At 44.7% G+C, this 17,678-nt stretch overlaps 1 protein-coding gene across 3 annotated transcripts in view; it reads right to left on the bottom strand.

The window, feature by feature from the left end:
- CFAP221 (cilia and flagella associated protein 221) overlaps positions 1–17,678 on the bottom strand; it is a 104,199-nt gene that overhangs the window by 13,758 nt on the left and 72,763 nt on the right. For all 3 annotated transcript variants that reach the window (XM_077779614.1, XM_077779616.1, XM_077779615.1), the window contains exons 17-21: positions 15,915–15,995; positions 15,158–15,265; positions 14,699–14,833; positions 2,501–2,659; positions 846–937 (exon numbers count right to left, since the gene is read on the bottom strand). In XM_077779614.1, the coding sequence (XP_077635740.1) occupies positions 846–937; positions 2,501–2,659; positions 14,699–14,833; positions 15,158–15,265; positions 15,915–15,995 (575 nt within the window). The remainder of the gene's footprint in view (positions 1–845; positions 938–2,500; positions 2,660–14,698; positions 14,834–15,157; positions 15,266–15,914; positions 15,996–17,678) is intronic.

The following is a 17,678-nucleotide window of genomic DNA, read 5'->3' as shown; positions in this document are numbered from 1 at the left end:
GGGGATGGGTCTTGAGTTACTGCATCTGGGAAGATCAGGAAATCTGGGTGGAAGTCAGGGGGTGGTGCTCACCTGCGGATGCTGGATAGTGGCAGAGGTCAAGTTTCCCTGGGGGTGGCCTCATTTTGGATCAAAGAACTTGAACTTGAATGGAAGGTGACTGCTGATAGCCATCATTGTGGAAAGCAGTCACATTCACTCACCAATAACCTATTAAGCTTGTAAGGGCAATGGACTAGAGAAGCAAGTTCAGAGGCTCAGGACTGCGTTACTGATCGGCCAGAGTCCCAGAGAAAAGGCACCAGCCTCCTTGTCTGAGGTCTTAGGGCTCTGAAGAGGTGCTAAATAAGCAAACGAGCAAGCATGTGGTTACTCTAGATTTCTTCTTTCTTTGCTCCAACAATATTCTCATTTACCCATCCTGTTTCTGCAGCTGGGGGACCTCACAGGGAACGCCAGGCTGGGGCAGAGAGAGTAGTACGTGCCCTGGTATTGGATAGGGAAGTGTTGCAAGCTCATCCCGGCAATTAAAAAAGGTTAAAAACCGGTCATGAATATTTCAGCTGAATCATAGGGATTGGTCGTCCACGTTTATTGAAATACGGCCAATCAACCACTTGTGACATTCGTGTTTTTTTTTAACAAGTAGATTTCAATTATGATCATTCAAAACACGTGAATCAGCCATACATCATCATATTTCTCTAACTAGCAAACTTCCCTCGTGCACATAAAGGTGAAGTAGGATTTGATGCATTATTGGCATTTAACTTTGAGGAGCTCAACCTCTGTAATCCGTAGGGCAAACGCGCCCCTGGGAGACAAACAGATGGGCTGTGGCTTACCGCTGTGCGGTGTCTGTCTTCGAGGTTTCAGGCAGGAACGAGATGGCCAGGGGCTGGAACTTGCGCCACTGCATCGTTCCAGGAATGATGTCCTGTAGGGAAAGCCCGCATAGGGTCTGACTTAGAAGGGAACTGTGTGGTGGGGTAAAGTCCAGGAAGGACTTCTGTTTCAGTCGACTGGCTTTTTTTGCAGTCTTGAAAGTTAAGCTCCAAAATTTATTTATTTATTTATTTATTTATTTATTTATTTATTTATTTTCAATGTTTATTTATTTTTGAGAGAGAAAGATTGCATGTGAGCAAGGGAGGGGCAGTGGGGAGGGGCAGAGGATCTGAAGCGGGCTCTGTGCTGACAGCAGAGAGCCTGACATGGGGCTTGGGGCTTGGATTCACGAACCGTGAGATCGTGACCTGAGCCGAAGTCGGATGCTTCACCGTCCGAGCCACGCAGGCGCCCCAAGCCCCCAAATTTATAACTTCATTAAGTTCAACTGATGTTTTCCGAGGCTAAAAGACAACTTCTCTAGCAAAGGGCACTAAACAATGCTGTACGGAACTTAAGTAGGGATGACGGAGAGCTTTTCTCTCCCATGATGCAATAGGCAGGCAAGAAGATTGTCCTGGCGATGGAAGACAGATGGGTGACTGTGATACTTAAGCAATATTCAAAGTGATGGGGGCTCATCAAGGGGCATTCCGGGCAGGGCGAAGTGCCCGCAAATGCACAGAGATGCGAAGGAGGGCACTGTCAGGGTACCACTAGTGTGGCTGAGTGCAGGGTGAGATGGGGCCTGGTAGGAAGTGAGTCTGGACAGGCAGGCCAGGCAGAAAGGGCCTGGGGGCCAAGCCAATGCGCTTGGAGCGCGCCCTCGGGCAGGAGGGACCACCAAGGGTCATTGCACCGGAAAACAACAGGACCCGATTTGTGTCAAGGGAAGGTTTCCAGGGAGGGCCAATTGCATGGTCAATCCTTGGGTTGAAGTAGAAGGAGGCTCACCTGTTGCGTGGGGTAGAACAGGGGTCCAGTGATGGACAGGTACGGGGAAGGGAGGAGAGGAAGGGACTAAGGAGCACATGGGTCACTGCACATGAACACAGAGAACAGAAAGGCAAGGGGGCAGCCAAGGAGGGGGAGGCGGTATGAGGTGTGGCTGGCAGACGCAGGGCAGAGATCATGATCTGAGTTAGGGACTTCTTGACTTTGAAGGGCCTGAGGGCCCCCTATAAGAGATGTCTCTGGACATTCAGGTCAAGTTGGTCACCTAAGAGGGGAGGGAGTTTCCCTGGAGCCTCTCCTACATTGCGCCTCGGTCACATTACCACCTTGTCCGTTCAGGTGTTTCTATCCTTGTTGGAGCCAAAGAAAGAGGAGATCAGGTTGTGGAGTTATGCCTGGCACGTGACCATTTTCTACATGGTTGAAATAGGGATAAAAATGAATAGAAAATGAATGGCAGACGTAGCTTTCATGGGTAAAAGAGGGCGATAAAGTTGAAAGAAGGGCCACACGCAGCCCAAGAGGTGGCTCTGGGCAGGACAAGTGCAGTGCCGGGCTGTGGCTGCAAACTTTCTTCCTGACTCCAGCTGTGACCCTCCCTCCTTGTCCCCTGCCCTTCCCCAGCCAGCCCCGCCAGCGAGCCCACCACCGGCATTACCGTGTGATGGAGAAACTGCTTTTGGGTGAGAGGAATGCTGGACCCGCTGTGGCACTCCTTGGTGAACTTGTACTTGGGGTGGGAGCACAGGTGGTAGTCTATCAAGGTTTCTGCGTAGGTCAGAGGATGCATCACAGGAAATAATCCTGGGCTGGGATTCTGCAGGACAGAGACAGAGACGGGGAGAGAGAAAAAAAATCTCTTTTGTTTACCAGTGTCTGAGTCAGGCACAGGCCAGGCGACAGCGAATGTTGTCCATGGCCCCTGCTAGCACTAACATTCTGGGTCCTCGTCAGCTCGTCTGGGAAAGAGAAGCAGAAGAGACGTGCCTTCAAATTCGCGGCAGCCACGATCATTCATAAATGTCACTCTTCTGGTTTAAGAGCTCCAGTACACGCCGTGTGGGTTTACTGAGTTCTCGTGGAAACGAGTCCAACTGAAATCATAGCTTAGAACAGCTTAAAGTTCTGTATTTATTTCTAAATTTGATGAATTAGGGGAATCTATTAGATAAGCAAACTGGCTTTAAAAAGCAAGTCAGCTTCTGGGTTTGGAAACAAAAATAGCTTCTTAAAGACTACTTTGAAGACAAGACAAAGGAGGATGACATGTGATAGATCAGGAAATGTCAACCTTTAACATCGTTCTGGTAATGTTTTTAATTCAGGAAGGCACCATTTGCAAGCAGTATCTGGTTTTAAGGGAGATCTTGTTTTTTCCTAATTTTCCGACAGAACTAATGGAGGCCCGGAGCAATTATATCACAATATGAAAATAGAGAGCCTTTTACTGTCCCTTCCGGGGCTTGGCCAACAAACCCTACTCTTGTCCCCCACACCCATGGAGATTTGCCCTCCCGGTTGTTTAATTTCAGATGTTTAAGAACCACTAAGTTGACACTTGGGTTTTTTTTGTATGCTCATCTGATTTTTTATTTTTCCTTTCTATCTTATCTATCTATCTATCTATCTATCTATCTATCTATCTATCTATCTATCTATCATCTATCTATCTATCTATCTACCTATCTTTAATATTTATTTATTTTTGAAGGAGAGAGTGTGTGCACAAGCAGGGGAGGGGCAGAGAGAGGGGGAGACACAGAATCCGAAATAGGCTCCAGGCTCCTAGCTGTCAGCACAGACGAGGGGCTGGAACTCATGAACTGCAATCTGATGACCTGAGCTGAAGTCAGATGCTTAACCAGCTGAGCCACCCAGGCGCCCCTCTTTATACTTTTTTAAGTTTGTTTATTTAAAGAATCTCAGAGAGAGAGAGAGAGAGAGAGAGAGAGAGCCTGAGCAGGGGAGGGGCAGAGAGAGAAGGAGGCTCCAGGCTCTGAACTGTCAGCACAGAGCCCAATGCAGGGCTTTGAACCCATGAACTGTGAGATCATGACTTGAGCCGAGGCCAGATGCTTACTTAACTGACTGAGCCACCCAGGTGCCCCCTGTTTGTACGATTTTTAAAGATATTTTTTTTACAAAACAACAAAGTTCCACATGGCTTATAGAAACACAATCTCACTGCCGAGAAACAAACGTGTCCCNAGGAGAGGGGAGTGGGGGGTGGAGGGGGAGGGGAGGGAGAAGTAGGGAGCACTAGCACACCCGGATGTCAGGGGTGGGAGAGCTGGCACGCTCTGTGGCCTGCTAATCAAATGTGGCCCGGACACGAGCGCTGCCAAGTGTATACGCCGTTGGTGCGGAGAGGCTGACGTGCAGCTAGCTCGGGGGAGAAGGTGCGGAGAGGGCCCCAGCCCGTACTGGGGGGCACAAAGGAAGGCACAAAGGCAGCAAGAGGGAGGGTGCCCACTGATGGAATCTGCAACGCCCACAGCCTTGTAGAAACAAGCAAACCCCTCGGTGAGCACTTGCGGTTGAAGGAAGGGTTAGGGTACATATCTGCATATACTTTTTTGACAGCAGCAGATTCTTTTCTGGTTCCTCAAAGCACTGCGTGGGGTGGGGGCAGAGACGGAAGAGAATGTAAACATTGGGTTCTACCCCCTGGAGCTCAAGGGAAGACCTCTTACCCGGTCAGGGGCTGGAGGGCTGGAAGGGAACAAGGTGGGCGCCCTGGTGGGACAAAGCAGGGAGGTCTGAGAACACAGAGGAAGATGGGTGAGGAGGAAGGATGGTAAGGAGGGGGTGGTGGTGGAAGTAGGGGATATTTCGTGTTCCATCCAGTGCATTTTGATTTTTTTTTTTTTTAATGTTTTATTTATTTTTAGGAGAGAGAGAGAGAGACAGCGTGAGCAGGGGAGGGTCAGAGAGAGAGGGAGTCACAGGCTGAAACAGGCTCCAGGCTCTGAGCTGGCAGTCAGCACAGAGCCCGACGCGGGGCTCGAACCCACGAACTGCGAGATCATGACCCAAGCAAAAGTCGGACGCTTAACCGACTAAGCCACCCAGGCACCCCCCATCCAGTGCATTTTGGAAGGAGACCCCGAGGACACAAGACAGAGCAGCTCCCCAGTCCTCACTGGGCGAACCAGGTCGTGTGTATAATTACACCACAGGGATGCCCAGAAGTAGAGCAAGGAGAACTTTGGCCACCCCCAGCCAGGAAGTGGGGGTGACCGGCAGGCCTGGAGAAGGGACAAAGCAACACAGCCTCACCTCAGGGGTAAAGGGGGCGACTGGGGTGTAACAGGCTGATAACTGCCGACTCCCACCACCAGGGGTCACTCCTGACGAGACAAAAGTCCAATCAGGAAAGTGCCTGGGAAGAGACTCCAGTGGGAATTGGGCAGGAGGGAAGGAGACCTCGGCGGGGCTGGGCCCCAGTGAGACGAGGAGCCAGTGTGATGGGGGATGGGCTGGCTGCACCCTAGTCAGGTGGTGAGGAAGGCAACGGTGCTTAATGCCAGGGAGGGGACATGAGCTGCGTGGCCTTCAGGAGCCTCTCCTACACTGCCTGAAGCCACTGTGTGGCCAACTCTCTTGGTACGCCTTGGCCAAGGGTAATGAATGAAATGTTTTTGGAAATGGCACTATCACTATCTCTAATCGTTGTCATACTTCAGATTCCCCCGGGTGGCCATTGTCCATGGAGTAAGTGCTCTGAGTGGCTATCCCGTAATTATTTTAATTGTAATTTTCCTCAGACTGATGCATGCGTGTGGTAGCAACTCATCCGGATTTGTGATGAAAAGCAATGGGGCTCCTGAAGGCCATTTCTGTCCCCGGGCTCATATCCCAGAGGCTGTTTCTTTCCATTAATTCTGAGTTTTATGCCTCCGATGGCCATTACTCTAAACATTATGCCTATTCTTCCAATTTTGTATTACCAACCTCAGCCAATAGCCACTGATTCATTCCTATGCGAGATAAGGATTCTGCTCATGTACACAAATGCTAATTCTGAGCTTCTCCCTTCCAATTTTGAAGAACACGTTGTTATTTTTAGTTCTGCTCTGAGTTATCTTTGTGACTTGAAATGATGCATTTATACCCCTTTTTGTTGTTTCATGATCTTTTGCTGAGTATTTCAACTCCTCCCTCACATGAAATGAAAACATTACCATTCCTATGCTTTCTTGTACCCCCACCTCCTCCCTTCCACAGTCTTGCTTTTATGTCATGGAGATTGTTAACATCAACCAAGACCTCCATAAGGTTCATACGTTGTTTTTGAAAGTTGGCAAATGGGGGCGCCTGGGTGGCTCAGTTGGTTGAGCGTCCGACTTCGGCTCAGGTCATGATCTCACGGTCTGTGGGTTCAGGTCCCGTGTCTGGCTCTGTGCTGACAGCATGGGGCTCATTTAGGATACTCTCCCTCCCTCTCTCTCTGCCCCTCCTCTGTTCACACTCTGTCTCTCTCTCAAAAATAAAACAAACATAAAAAAAAAAGAAAGTTGGCAACTAATAAACAGCATTTCTTTTCTCTTAACTGTGTAAATATGTTCTCTGCCAGGCCAAGTAGAAGCTCAGACTATAGTTTGTGTGTGTGTGAGTGTGTGTGTGTGTGTGTGTGTGTGTGAAGGTTCACTATTGGGTCACTGACAGAGAGGAGCCCCAGTAGCAAAGCTGATTGGATTCCATTTTTTCTTTTATTTGCCGGTTACTCTTAAAAACGACATCAAATTTTATTTCGGTTTCCTATTTGGGACAATGTCAATTTTTAATTGATTGTCTTCCCCCCTAGGGTTTATAATGGCTGTTTCTTTTGCCTGAATATTGCACCTTTCTCAGATCCTTGATATTTCTGCACTGTTAGCATGTGGGGCCCACCCTTTCCTCTAGACCGCTTTCCTAGGGCCCTTTACCTTTCCTCCCACAGGCTGAATGTGCCAGTATCATTCCAGGACCTCACTACAATGCTTTGCAACTGGTATTTCTTTCCTTTGCTTTTTGTTTCTTTACTTAGGGTTTCCAAATTCCTTCTTTTATAGCTATACTGATGTGGAGCTGACACGCAATAAACTGCACATATTAAAATTATGTAACTTGATATTTTGATATATGTTACATCTACAAAACCATCAGAAAAATAATATCTCAGGGGTGCCTGGGTGGTTCAATCAGTTAAGTGGCTGACTTTGGCTCAGGTTATGATCTCACGGTTCAAGAGTTTGAGCCCCGCATTAGGCTCTGAGCTGTTAGCCTGTGTCTCCCCTGCTAGTGCTCTGTCTTTCGCTCTCAAAAATAAAATAAGCATTAAAAAATTAAAAAAGAATAACGGACATCTCAATCACCTCCGCCCCCCCGCCCCAAATTTTCTCTTGCCCCTTTGTAAGTTCTCTGTCCTTCCTCTCTGATCCGTCATACCAATCTACCCATGCAGTCAGTAATCTGCTTCCTGTCTCTATAGATTACTTTAGATGTTCTAGACTTTTACACAAATTGAATCAAACAGTCTGCACTCTTTTTTTGGTCTGATTTCTTTTCCTCAACATAATTATTCTGAGAATCATCCATGTTGTTACATATATCAAGAGTTCACTTTTCTAGATTACAGAAAGAAAGAAAGAAAGAAAGAAAGAAAGAAAGAAAGAAAGAAAGAAAGAAAGAAAGAAAGAAAGAAAGAAAGAAAAAGAAAGAAAGAAACAAAGAAAGAAAGAAAGACTGTATGATCCAGTAACTCTACTTCTGGGTATTTATCCAAGGAAAATGAATACATTAGTTTGAAAAGATACATGCACCCCTGTGTTCACTGCAGCATTTTTCACAATAGCCACCATATGAAAACAGCCCATGTCCATCGATAGAAGAATGGATAAATAAGATGTGGTACATATATACAAAGCAATAGTAATCATGAAAAGAATGAAGTATTGCCATTTGCAACGATATGGATGGACCTAGAAGGTATTATGCTAAATGAAATAAGTCAGACAGAGAAAGACAAATAACGGAATGATTTCACTTACATGTGGAATCTAAAAACCAAAACAAACAAGAAACCAGACTTTAAATACAGGGAACAAACTGGTCATTGCCAGAGGGGAGGTGGGCAGGGGGATGGGTGAAATAGATAAAGGGGATTAAGAGGCACAAACATCCTGTTATAAACTAAACAGGGACGTCTTGGTGGCTCGGTCAGTTAAGCTTTCGACTACTGCTGGTCATGATCTCACGGCTCGTGGGTTTCAGCCTGCATCAGACTCTGCTGACAGCTTGGAGACTGGAACCTGCTTTGGATTCTGTGTCTTCCTCTCTCTCTCTCTCTCTCTCTGCTCCTCCCTCACTCATGTTCTATCTCTCTGTCTCTCAAAAATAAATACACATTAAAAAAATTTTTAAATAAATAAGTTATGGGGATGAAAAGTACAGCATAGGGAATGTAGTCAATAATACTGTGGTGACCCTGTACAGTGACAGATAGTGACTATACTTATTGTGGTGGGCACTGAGTAATATATAAATCTGAAACTAATATAATATTGCATGCCAACTATACCTCAATTTTTAAAAAAGTTCTGCTGTCAGCTCAGAGAAGGCAAAGGTACAACTGTCTTCCAGTGTCCCAAATCCAGGTTCATCCAACACCAGCTGCCTCCACCATGTGGCCCAAGTTCAACCCCAACGAGATCGAAGTCATATACCTGAGGTGCACTGGGGGGAAGTTGGTGTCACATATACCCTGGCCCCGGAGATCAGCCCCTTGGGTAGTTCTCCTAAGGCAACTGGTGATTGGAAGGGCCTAAGGATTACAGTGACACTGACCTTTCAGAACAGACAGCCCCAGATTGAAATGGTACCTTCTGTCTCCGCCCTGATTATCAGAGCCCTCAAGGAACCACCAAGAGACAGAAAGAAGCAGGAAAACAGTAAGCAGGGCGGAAATATCACTTTTGATGAGAGATTGGCAACATTGCCCAACAGATGCGGTGCCGACCTTTAGCCAGAGAATTCTCTGAGCCATTAAAGAGATCCAGGGGACGGCCCAGTCTGTGGGGCAGCAGTGATGATGGCTGCCACCCTCATGACATCAAAGATGACATCAATAGTGTTGCAGTGGGATGCCCAGCTGGGTAACAACAACAAAGGAGAATATCTCAGTAAGGGATCCTTTGGCAATCACCACCACCACCACCGTCACCACCAATAACAAAAAAGAGCTCATTGCTGTCTATTACTGAGGAGTATTCCATTGTATAGTAATACTACAGCTTGTCCATTAACCTAATGGTGGACACTCTCTTCCAGGCTGAGGAACACATAAAGCTGCTGTGAGTATCCTTACGCAAGCCTCATGTTTCCGTTTATCTTGGGTAACTACCTAGGACCAGAATGGCTGGATCATACAGTAGGCATATGTTTTCTACTTTTTACCTCATTGTAAGCGATTGTCACACTGTTGTTCAAAGTAGTTGTACCATTTTACATTCTCACTAGCAGTCTTTTTAATATTAGATATGTTAATGAGGTATCTCACTGTGGTTTTAATCTGCATTTTTGCTGCTAATGCATTATTTTGAGCACCTTTTCATGTGCATATTTGTCACCTGTGTATCTCTGGTGGAGATCTTTTGTACACTTAAAACTGGGTTGTTTTGTCCATTTAAAACTGGATGGCTCAGTCAGTTAAGCATCTGACTCTTGATTTCAGCTCAGGTCATGTATCTCATGGTTGTGAAATTGAGCCCTGAACTGGGCTCTGTGCTAGTTGTGGAGCCTGCTTAAGATTCTCTCTCTTCTCTCCCTCTCTCTCTCTATCTCTCTCCCTCTCTCTCCCCCCTCACCCCCCCGCCTCTACCCCACTCAATGGTACGCTTGAGCTCTCTCCCTCTCTCTCAAAAAATAATAAATAAATAAAATTGGGTTGTTTTCTTAGTATCGAGTTTTGAGAGTTCTTTCTATATTCTGGATACAAGTCTTACCAGATATGTGACTTTCATGTATTTTCTCCAAATCTGTGATTCATCTTTTCATTTTCTTAACAGTGTCTTTAGAAATGTTGGAATTCTTACTTTGGACACAGTCCAATTAATCCATTTTCACTCCATTCATGGACTGTGGTTTTGGTGTTTTAAGAAATCTTTGTCTAACCCAAGGACACACAGATGTTCTTTTATGTGTTTTCTAGAACTTTTCTGGGTTTTGGTTTTATATTTAGGTCATGTTCCACTAATTTTTGTAAATGGTGTGAGGTACAGATTGAAGTTCTTTTATTTTTATTTTTGGAAAATAAATGTTCTAGCACTATTTCTTGAAAAGACTATGTTTTCTCCAATGAACTATCTTTGATCTTTGTCAAAAATTAACTGGCCATATATGTATGAATGCATTTATTTCTTAACTCTCTATGAGAAAGAGAGAGAGAGAGAGAGAGAGCACATGAGTGGGGGAGAGGAATAGAGAGAGGGAGAAGGAATCACAAGCAGGCTCTGCGCTGTTAGTGCAAAGCCCAATGCAGGACTTGAATTCACAAACCATGAGATCATGACCTGAACAGAAATCGAGTTGGATGCTTAACTGACTGAACCACCCAGGCACGCCTCCAGGTTTTTAATAGATACTCTTCATCAGGTTGAGAAAGTTCCCATCTGTCCCTCACTTACTGAGAGTATATATCAGGAATGTACCTGTAGAGATGCTCATATTGTTTTTCTTTTATTAGTCTGTTAAAATGGTGAAGTACCCTGAGTTTTGAATGTTAAACTAATTTTGTGTTCCTGGCATAAGCCCCTATTTGCTCATTATACATTATTCTTTTTGTATGATGAATTTGATTTGTTAAAAATTTGTAATTTCTTGTTTGTTTATGTATTTATTTATTTGCCTCTATGCTCATGAAGGATATTTGTCAATCCATTTCCTATAAGGTCTCTGTCTGGCTTTGGTGTTAGAATAACACTGACTTCTAGAATGAGTAGAGAAGTAATCTCTTCCCTTTTCTGGAAGAGTTTTTGTGGATTTGGTATTAGTTCTTCCTTAAATGGATTGCTGAATTCTCCAGTGAAGACATCTGTACCTAAGAGTTTTCTATTTTTAAAATAAATATAGGGGCGCCTGGGTGGCTCAGTTGGTTAAACGTCTGACTTCAGCTCAGGTCACGATCTCATGGTTTGTGGGTTTGACCTCCAGGTTGGGCTCTGTGCTGACAGCTAGCTCAGAGCCTGGAGCCTGTTTCTGATTCCGTGTCTCCCTCTCTCTCTGACCCTCCCCTGTTCACGCTGTCTCTCTCTCTCAGAAATAAATAAAACATTAAGAAAAAGTTAAAAAAATTAAAATTTAGAGCTAGCAGAGTTATCTGCCTCTTCTTGAATAAGACTTAATGGTTTGTACCATTTAAGAAATTTGTCCATTTAACTTGTTGAACTTACTGGCATAAAGCTTTTCATAATATTACCTTATTTTTTAATAGTCTGTAGAATCTGTAGTGATGTCACTTCTCTCAGTCCTGATATTGATTATTTATGCCTTTTATCTTTTTTCCCTAATCAGTTAGATCACAGGTTTATCCATTTTATTGATCTTCTCAAAGAACTAGTTTTTCTCTATTGTTTTTCTTTTTTCTATTTCATTGGTTTTCAATCTAATCTTTTTTTTTTAATGTTTTATTTATTTCTAGGAGAGAGAGAGAGACAGCGTGAGCAGGGGAGGGTCAGAGAGAGAGGGAGTCACAGACTGAAACAGGCTCCGGGCTCTGTGCTGGCAGCCAGCACACAGCCCGACGCGGGGCTGGAACCCACGAACCGCGAGATCATGACCTAAGCGAAAGTCGGACGCTTAACGACTAAGCCACCCAGGCACCCCTAATCTAATCTTCGTTATTTCTTTTCTCTGCCTAGTTTAGATTTCATCTGCTCTCCTTTCTGAGTTTCTAAAAGAGAAGCTGAGGACATAAATTTAAGTCCTACGCTTACTTTCTAATGCAAGGGTATAGCATTATAAATTTCCCACAATTTTTTTTTTGTTTTCATATTCATTAGGTTAAAATACTTTCCAAGTTTTCTTTTGATTTCTTCCTTGGACTACAGGCTATTTAATTTTTTTAATGTTTATTTATTTTTGAGAGAAAGAAAGATGGTACGTGAGTGGGGGAGAGGCAGAGCGAGAGGGAGACACAGAATCCGAAGCAGGCTCCAGGCTCTGAGCTGTCAGCATAGGGCCCGATGTAGGGTTCAAACCCACAAACCACGAGATCATGACGTTAGCTAAAGTCGCATGCTTAACCGACTGAGCCACCTAGGTGCTCCAATATAGGCTATTTTAAAGCATTTAAGTCAGCTTCCCAACTTTTTTGGTGGGGCTCTAGATATCTTTAGGCTCTTCTTTTCTGATTCAGTTTCATCGAAACCATAAAAAGTACTTCATATGATCTGAATATTTTCAATTTTATTGAGACTTGCTCTATGGTCTCAAATAAGGTCTATCGTGGCAAATCTTCTGTAGACACTTGAAGAGAATCCTCATTCTATTGCTTTTGGGTAGAGTATTCTAGCAATGCCAATTAGGTGAAGTTGATTAATAGTGGCATTTAAGTTTTTTGTTTTTTAAAAAATTTTTAAATGTTTTATTTATTTCTAGGAGAGAGAGAGAGAGAGAGAGCGTGAGCAGGGGAGGGTCAGAGAGAGAGGGAGTCACAGACTGAAACAGGCTCCAGGTTCTGAGCTGGCAGTCAGCACAGAGCCCGACGCGGGGCTCAAACCCATGAACCGCGAGATCATGACCTAAGCGAAAGTCGGACGCTTAACCGACTAAGCCACCCAGGTGCCCTGGCATTTAAGTTTTTTATATCCTTACTAATTTTCTGTTTACTTCTTCTATCAACTATTGAGAGAGGGGTGGTGTTGAAATCACCAACTATAATTGTGGATTTGTCTCTTTTTTCCTTTGCAGTTCAGTGAGTTTTTGTTTCATGTATTTCAAAGCTCTGGGTATTAGGTGGATAAATACTTAGAATTGTTGTGTCCTTCTGATGAACTGCCCCTAACCTTAGGTTCCTAACCTAAGGCATGCTCTAAGTATTTGTAGAATTAATGAGTTAATAAATAACTACTGATATTTTCCAAGGAAGTATGAGTGTAACTATGGAAAATTCTGGTAACCCCTTTAGACCAATTTCCTCTCTTTTAGAATGGGAGGGGGTGGTAATGGGTGAACCTTGGGGGGACAAGACATTGAAGAGTGTTTTTCAAACCTTGCTGTGGGGGGCCCCATGGGTTTGCAGGGATACCTTCCTCAGGAGAGCCTTCTACCCCATTGCCATCCCAGCATGTAAGTAGGACTCTAAGTCATTTTACCTATTGCCTTTCGATGTAATATTTCAGCTGATGTGAGGACCGTAGAACTAAATCCTCTCAACCAATGCGACTGTGAGAAAATGTCCCATAGTGGCCAAGGTAGGAAAGCAGCACAGTTCAGAGGAAGGGCCCTGAGGCAAACAATCAGGAAGTAGGCAGGTTACTGTCCTACCTCTCCCACTGGCTGACTGAGACACCTTTGGTGTGAGTGTCAGCATCTCTGCCCACGTTAGCGGTAGAGGTTCTCATTAGGAGAGTCTCCAAAGGAGACTTTCTCAACTAGTATCTAAGGCTGTTCTTGGTTCTATGTATGTGTGTTTGTGTCTTTAAAACATAAACCGTAACTTGGGCAACTACTGTGGCATCTCACTGATGATCCCATCATTACACAGAACCCCACCAGATTTCCTGTTAGGGTTTCATCCCTTTAGGACTTGGGTAGCAAGAAATATAAGGGTAGGAGAGGGGCCACCACAGGGGCAGATTGGCATACGTGAAGGCCTGGGGAGGGAGGAAAGGGCATGAAGTTTGGCAGGGATTTATGCAGGGGCGCAGAGAAGGGAGTGTGGTTTTGTCATTGGCCTCACGCAGGCTTGAACTTCCTTTGGAAGAAAATGGGGAGCCAATGAAGAATGTGGAGCTGGACAGTGGCATGGCTAGGCTGTGCTTTGGGGTTGTTAATCAAGTGTGGCTACAGAAACAGAGTGAAATAGAAATCTGGGAGACAGAAGGGTGAGTATGGAAGGGATGCTCAAGGAAGAAATAAGGTATCCAGAGAGCTCTGAGTGATGAGGTTTGGGTTGATTTGGCTTTCTCTCTCTGTTGAGTTTTCTTTCTTCTTCTTCTTCTTCTTCTTCTTCTTCTTCTTCTTCTCCTTCTCCTTTTCCTTCTCCTTCTCCTTCTTCCTCTTCCTCTTCTTCTTCTTCCTCTTCTTCCTCTTCTTCCTCTTCCTCTTCTTCTTCTTCTTCCTCTTCCTCTTCTTCTTCCTCTTCCTCTTCTTCCTCTTCCTCTTCTTCCTCTTCTTCTTTTTGAGAGAGGGAGAGAGTCGGGAGACTGCAAGTGGGGGAGGCAGGGAGAGACAATCTTAAGCAGGCTCCATGCCTACTGTATAGCCCTGACTCGGGGCTCGATCTCACAACCATGAGATAACGACCTGAGCTGAAAACAAACGTCAGACACTTAACTGAGTGAGCCGCCCAGGCACCCCTCTTTCTTTTTAACAATCCACATGTACATGTGTGTATATATATAATTATATGAAATTAGAAAAGACAATGAAGGTATTGTCATAAACAGAAATAAATTCTGGAATTGCTAAAAGATGGGAACATTGATATTCTTCAAACAGTAAATGCTGGCAATCAATTTCAAAGGTGAGATACCGTTTCACGCTTGAAACTCCAAAGACAGAAAAATATTCCCAAATAACACTTCTGTTTTCTTATAGAGTAACTCTTGAAATAGAGGAATGTAAACATGAGACTTCAACGGTTGTCACTTACAAAAATGTAAAGCGGGTCATAGTCCGGAGACCTGGTTAAGGCCTCAGGTGGTTTCATGCCTAAGACCGAGGCCTTGCCTGGGAGCTGAGGTGCAGAGTCCTGCTTGGGCAGAGTTATGATGGTGGTGGCTTCATCCTGGGAAGGAACCAAGCAGCGTGTGAGTCTTGACACGGGCACATGAGGGGAAACATGAGAGCAATTCTTTTTTATTTTTAATGTTTATGTATTTATTTTTGAGAGAGAGACAGGGAGGGAGTGCATGCAAGTGTGCAAATGGAGGAGGAGTGAAGAGAAAGACAGAGAGAGAGAATCCCAAGCAGAATCCCAAGCCTGACTCAGGGCTCGACCTCACAAACCATGAGATCATAATCTGAGCTAAAATCAAGACTTGACCCTCAACAGACTGAGCCACCCAGGTGCCCGTGAGGGAGAAATTCTTAAAGGTGGGGGCTGTGTTACCTCAGCCCCTTGCCTCAGGGCCCGGGCAAGCTTTTGAGGTCTGTAGCTTGTGGATGACTTCTGGACACAGAATGGTTGATACCCTTTAAGTTTGTACAGCTGAGGAACCTGAGGTCAAAGAAGACAACTGATGAAATGTTCTCAAGACGCCTGTTACCAATTCATGGGATCTAATTCTCAGCAACAGCACTGCTGAGTTGCCTGGCACTAAAAGGAACATGAATACCTGGTTGTGGCCACCACCTTGTGCGGCCACTGTTAGTTTGGCCCAGCACTGGGGGGACATGGGCTCCAGTCCCAAGCCCTGTTCTGGGCCCCCACTCTGGGTCCCAGCATACATGTACATTTACCACGACTCTCCTCTACCACAGGGCTTATTGGTAGAAATACACCGAACACTGGTTAATAAACCAGTGGTTTAAAATACTTATATTTTCAAAACCAGAAATGGCCGTGATACCTCAAGAAAGGCCGACTGACTTCTGTTCACGTGATCTTGTGCTTTTTCTTAAAGTTTATACTATACGTAATTCAGGTGGCTTCATGTATGCGTAATATATCGCATATCCCCGGAGTAAAGAGAAACCACATTACACCTCACACATACCATCAAATAACAGCAGAAGAATACGCACAGTGTGCTCTAGTGTATCAGCTATAAATGAACGAAACTGATAAAATAATGCAGTTCAAATTCAAGAATAGTTTGTTCACTTCGTAAGAAACCCGTTAGCTAATACCGTATGACAGGTCTGACCTGCAGGCTGAAGAAATAGTAGTTCTGCTTGATTTGAATTTCCAAAGATTTAATTGGGACTGGTCCAAGGCCATCAGGAGCCTAAAATGCGGAAATTCAAAAAACATTGACACATAATCAACGTTGGGTGAAAGCGGCTGCGCGTCTATTCCCATACATTCCGCCACCTTTCCCGTGACTGCAGTTGCTACTTGAGGCAGCGCTGGCCAGCCTCTCGTTCTTGTCTCATAGTATCTGTGATCCTTCTTTCTTTTCTGTTGTTTGTGGGAGCTGCAACATGCTACCCAGAATCCCCTGCAGCCTCAACCCGTTCAGTCCTCCTACTTCAAGGAGTCCTCTTAATGGAAACAACTCTCAGGGCTCAGCCCTCTTCAGGAGCTGCCTTGGTTGAAGAGCGAGGCCTCATTCAAGGTCCTATGCCTCCCCACCCCCCAGGGCGGCCTGCCTCCAACTGCAACTTGGAGGTATCAGTGGTATAAATGCCAGCTCCTCTCACCCTACCCCAGCTTCAGAGCCCCTCATGAGTTCAGCTGGAGCCCCCGTCCAGGATGACAGTTCTCTCTCGGTCCACACCAGCTCCCGCTGCTTCCCTTCCCCAGGGGCTGACCCCCAAAGCACGACCTTCCTGCATGCTGTCTGCCTCCGTCACCCAGAGGACCTGGAATAGTGCCTGACACACTATGAACACGCGGTAAATGCTGTATTTCACCTCATCGAAGATGCTATCATTAAATGGATTCGATGCAATGCTAATATGCCATCCATTAGAAGACATTTCCCAATTTCAAAGATGCTAGTATAAAAAAGAATTGATGAGATAAAGTATCTATGGAATGAATTGCAAAATTCATTATAAATGGGAATGCTGAGCATTCTGTCTTTTTTTTTTTTTTGGCAATTAAAAGTTTTTATTTTTTTATTAGTTTTTTGAGCATTCTGTCTTTTATCAACCCCGAATGGAAGAGAAATCTTAGTAGGACTAAAGTGCCAGATGGAATGTGTAAGATGGGAACTACTGAAGAAAAATGAGATGGGCCCCACAGCACAGTGATCTCTTCATCCCTCTCGCCCTTTGCACCCCATTAATTATTAAGTGTGCTCATTAATGCTTGAAAATCACCAGTTTATTATTCCCTAGGAATTCTGCAGTCTGATCTTTTAGGTCATTTAATTATCTAATGCCGAAAACATGGAATTTCTAATGTCAGCCCTGCAATTCTTGAGTAGATTAACCTGCAATGCATAATATATGTTGTAGGATGTGAATGGCAAGTTTATTCTTTAAAACTAAAAAATTAATTTGCATGGGCACTTTCAACATCAATTTATTTAAAAAAATATTTTTAATGTTTATTTTTGAGGTAGACAGAGAGACAGAGCAGGAACGGGGGAGGGGAAGAGAGAGGGAGATAGAATCTGCAGCAGGCTCCAGGCTCTGAGCTGTCAGAACAGAGCCCAATGTGGGGCTCAAACCCACGAACCTGAGATCGTGACCTGGGGGAAACTTGGACCCTTAACCGGCTGAGCCACCCAAGTGCCCCTCAACATCAAATTAAACATGCCTTTTATTGTGAAGGACATGAACTTAGGCTATATTTTATTACTGGCCATGTGAGCTTGTGTCTCGTTTCCTCCTCCTCTGTAAAACAATAAGCCTGTCACACAGATTCGTTCAAGAGTAAATGAATTGATACAAGTGAGGCATTTCAGGCCCTGCTTGACTCATGGTAAGTGCAATGTTAAGAGTCAGTATCATTTTTATTT

Source organism: Crocuta crocuta, unplaced genomic scaffold, assembly GCF_008692635.1.
Source record: "Crocuta crocuta isolate KB4526 unplaced genomic scaffold, BGI_CrCroc_1.0 scaffold18, whole genome shotgun sequence".
Lineage (NCBI taxonomy): Eukaryota > Metazoa > Chordata > Mammalia > Carnivora > Hyaenidae > Crocuta > Crocuta crocuta.
This window is presented reverse-complemented; position numbering and strand designations above follow the sequence as displayed.